The sequence below is a fragment of the Glossina fuscipes genome, unplaced genomic scaffold, assembly GCF_014805625.2.
Source record: "Glossina fuscipes isolate IAEA_lab_2018 unplaced genomic scaffold, Yale_Gfus_2 65680, whole genome shotgun sequence".
In the NCBI taxonomy this organism is placed as follows: domain Eukaryota; kingdom Metazoa; phylum Arthropoda; class Insecta; order Diptera; family Glossinidae; genus Glossina; species Glossina fuscipes.
Genome location: NW_024004081.1, coordinates 1 through 3,657, shown reverse-complemented (window position 1 = coordinate 3,657; position 3,657 = coordinate 1). Strand labels below are relative to the sequence as shown.

At 31.2% G+C, this 3,657-nt stretch overlaps 1 protein-coding gene across 1 annotated transcript; it reads left to right on the top strand.

Moving 5' to 3' along the window:
* The first annotated feature begins 1,994 nt into the window (after positions 1-1,994).
* On the top strand, positions 1,995-2,657 carry LOC119643863 (RNA-binding protein Raly-like). Its single transcript, XM_038043361.1, has 2 exons — positions 1,995-2,295; positions 2,506-2,657. The coding sequence occupies exons 1-2, from the start codon at positions 2,151-2,153 to the stop codon at positions 2,619-2,621; spliced, it is 261 nt and encodes an 86-aa protein (XP_037899289.1). The 5' UTR covers positions 1,995-2,150; the 3' UTR covers positions 2,622-2,657.
* The last annotated feature ends 1,000 nt before the right edge of the window (positions 2,658-3,657 follow it).

Sequence of the window (3,657 nt, the reverse complement as noted above, 5' to 3'; positions counted from 1 at the left end):
CTATTAGACACTCTACATCATTTCATCCTCGAATAAAATACTTAACCTTTTCTTTACTTAGGCTTACTTTTCATAAAAATCATTCATTATACCTAAAGACAGTAAATTTATATGTTATATCACTATCTTGGAACAACTTTCATCACAAAACATTAAAGATTAAACGTCATTGCCAATATAAAGGATCAGTTCTCATCAGAGCTCTTATATCGCTCTTAAAGGCCACAAAATGAACGGGCATGACCCACATTTAGTAAGATTAACTTTGTTTGCCCTAAAAACTTAGTATTCTTCATTTTTTTTGCATTAGGGAATAGGAAAAATTGGTTTTTATTACTGTATAGAAGTTTATCAATCTGTAAGCTAATTCATATAAGAGAGGATCGTAAAGACGCTCTTATTCAATTAAAATTTCCCCCGTTCAGTTGCTATAACAAAATATTATATTTTATCGACAAATATTAAATATAGGAAATTTTTTTAGGACGTTATGTAGGAAGTAATTGCAAAAGTAATCCTATATATTTTCAAATATATCAGTATATTGGTGTATGAAATTTCATCAAAATACCTTTAAAATTGTCGCACATATAGATTGAAAATAAGTATAAAAAGGCATATGGATGGATGAATTTAGCGACAGACGGACGGACGTAATGTAAAAATTAATTCAAAATGTTGCGAATCGACTCGTATAATAAAAGTTAGTCATATGCCTATGCCGTTCTCAGTGTTCCAAACATTCCCTTATTTACTGCAAGAGTTATACGGTATAAAGGCGGGAACTCATTCCTCATTTAAACTTTTATTTTTTCTTAAATTTTTGCAATTAATATTTTATTTTCTTTTTTTGCTCTATTTTTAGTTAAGACGATCCAAAAAGCCTATTGACTTAAACGCAACGCACTCCGTACCGTTCTTATTATACTTATAAGAGATTATCGAACACTGCAACTTTAATAATGGACCATAGATGTCCGCTGCAGCTGAAACAACATCGTCGGTATTTATGGCCTCAGCTCAACAAATGAATGTTTACTTTTAGGTTGCGCTTACTATACGAACAATAGCAGAAAACAAATAATAGATGAAGCTAACCGCAAACCAAACTTAAAATAAAATATTAAAAAAAGAAACAAACAGAAAAGAGAAAAATTTTTAACCCCTTTTTGTCGGTTGTCGTTGGAGGCTTTACCTACACCATCTCTATACATATGAGTATAGTTTGAACAATCGACCAGTGTTAGCAGCTAGACTCTTCCAGCATTTGCAAACTTTGAAACTGGAAAATAATCTGCAAATAAAAACGCAATACTTTTCTAAAAAAAAAAAAACAAAAAAATCAAAAAAAAAACAAAAAAAAAAAGGAGAAGGAAGGACGAAAAGTCACATTTTAGTATATGAGTCTCTGTATTGGTGTATACGGGGGAAAGACATTTAAGGATGAAAAAGCTTTTATTGAAATAATCTGACTGCGAGTGTAAATAGAGCCTGCAACAAAGGAAAACAATAACTGCAACAACTCAACTCAAACTAAAAACCATATGTTAACATCTATACCACCATCAGTAATGAGAAAAAAAATGTGTTGATAATGTATCATGTGAAATAAAGAAAGGAGAGTAACATCACAATTCAACTTTTTTGTATATATATATATATATATATATATATATATATATGAATTAATTTGTCGTATTAGCTGTCAGTTATATCTTATAAAACTTCCCTGACTGCATTTTTATACTTTATATCTAAGCCAAGTGCGAAGAGCAACTTATCTACGATATTTGGCATAGAACCTAATGCATTATTAACCGCGAAAATTCCTCAGGCTTCCATTTTAAGCTTACATACCTCACTTACCTCGAACATTATTAGAGATAACACCACCACCACTACTACCACTACCACCACCACCACCACCACCACCACCACCACCAACATAATAAATATAATAAAAAAATAATAAATATAAAAGAAAAAAAAAAAAAAATAATAATAATAACAATAATAATAATAGCATCATTGATAAGAACAAGAAGCGGCTGCCATTATCACAATCACCCCACAACAATAATCAATACAGACCTCTGAACAGGAAAGGGACGATAGCATCATTTCTATATAATAATAATACCGCTGAAAAGATGAAGATGTCAAAATTATCTAATCAAACTAACTCTCAGGATCCACAAGCCGTTAATTCGCGTATATTCGTTGGAAATTTGAATACATTTCAATGCTCGAAAACGGATGTCGAACGTATGTTTCAAATTTATGGGCGTTTGGCAGGTTCGTCTATAAGTTTTATTATCATTATTATTATTATTATTATTATTATTATTGTTAATTTAATTAGCCAGAGAATAAATTTCAAGTTTTCTTCAAATCCATTTTTTTTAATATATTAAAAATATTTTAATTAAATTGAAAAAAGAAAAGAAGAAGAAGAAGAGAATTTATGAGAAAAAATTCTCATCTATTATTATTTACATGTTGCAGGCATTTCCATGCACAAAGGTTATGCATTCGTACAATTTACAAATCCGTTTGATGCTCGCAATGCTTGCCTAGGAGAGGATGGGAAAACCATTTTAAGTCAAACGCTGGGTAAGTAGTATTAAAATTTTTCAAAAAATATTTATCCTCTTGAATTTTCGGAAATATTTCTTAAAATTTGATTACAGTTACTCTCTCTCTCTCTCTCTCTCTCTCTCTCTCTCTCTTAGAGTGTAACTTAGCTATAATTTTTAATTTTCATTCTGGTGTATTGACCTTAACGGCGGATGCATAAAATCTATTTTCAAAAAGGAAAAACATTTTTCTACACATAACATGCATTACAATGGAGGGCAAAAAAGGTCTTTTAAACTGTATAGCAAAGAAAATATTACCAGTAATAGACATATACAGGCAAATAAGGCACATCGGGTACATCAGGCGCATATTATACAAAAGCCAAAGCAAAAGTATATTAGTTGCCATGACGAACATTGCAAATATATTCCGTTTTACAGTTTTTTTCGCTTTTTTTTTTTGCATTTGCATTTGCCTTAGCAGTGTGTGTTTGTGTGTGTGTGTGTGTGTGGGTGGGGGGAAGGGTATGGTAGCTAAGTTTCTTGCAACGTTAGGCGTTTACTTTAAATTATCTAGTTTATGTGTTGTCTGTCAGTTTGAAAATGATAGCAAGCTTGTACATTTCAGTACACTATACTATCCATGTTGTAGCCTCAAGATTATACTTTCTTATTTATCTTAAGTTGGGTGCTCAAAATTCCATATCAATGGATAGTTTTCGTTTTCTTTGTACATGTCCGTTTTTTTACAGTTATTTTAAACGCTTCTAACGTGTCCGGAAATGAATGAATTAAAGATTTTAGTTATAGCTCTCAACGAAGTTTTAATTTATTATTATTATGTAATTGTATGCTTTGTTTCGAACGGTATTCGTTTAAAACCAGAAAAGTGCAGTGAAATTTCCTAAAAATTACACAAAGACAAAGTCCCTCGATGTTGAAGATTTGCAAGTAGCGGAAGCAAACTTTTTTACTTCAAACAAGTAACAACGCTGTAGTGAGCCACGGTCCTCAGTGTATTAAATGCGCTATATATATATATACAAACCCACACACAAACACACACACACACACATAC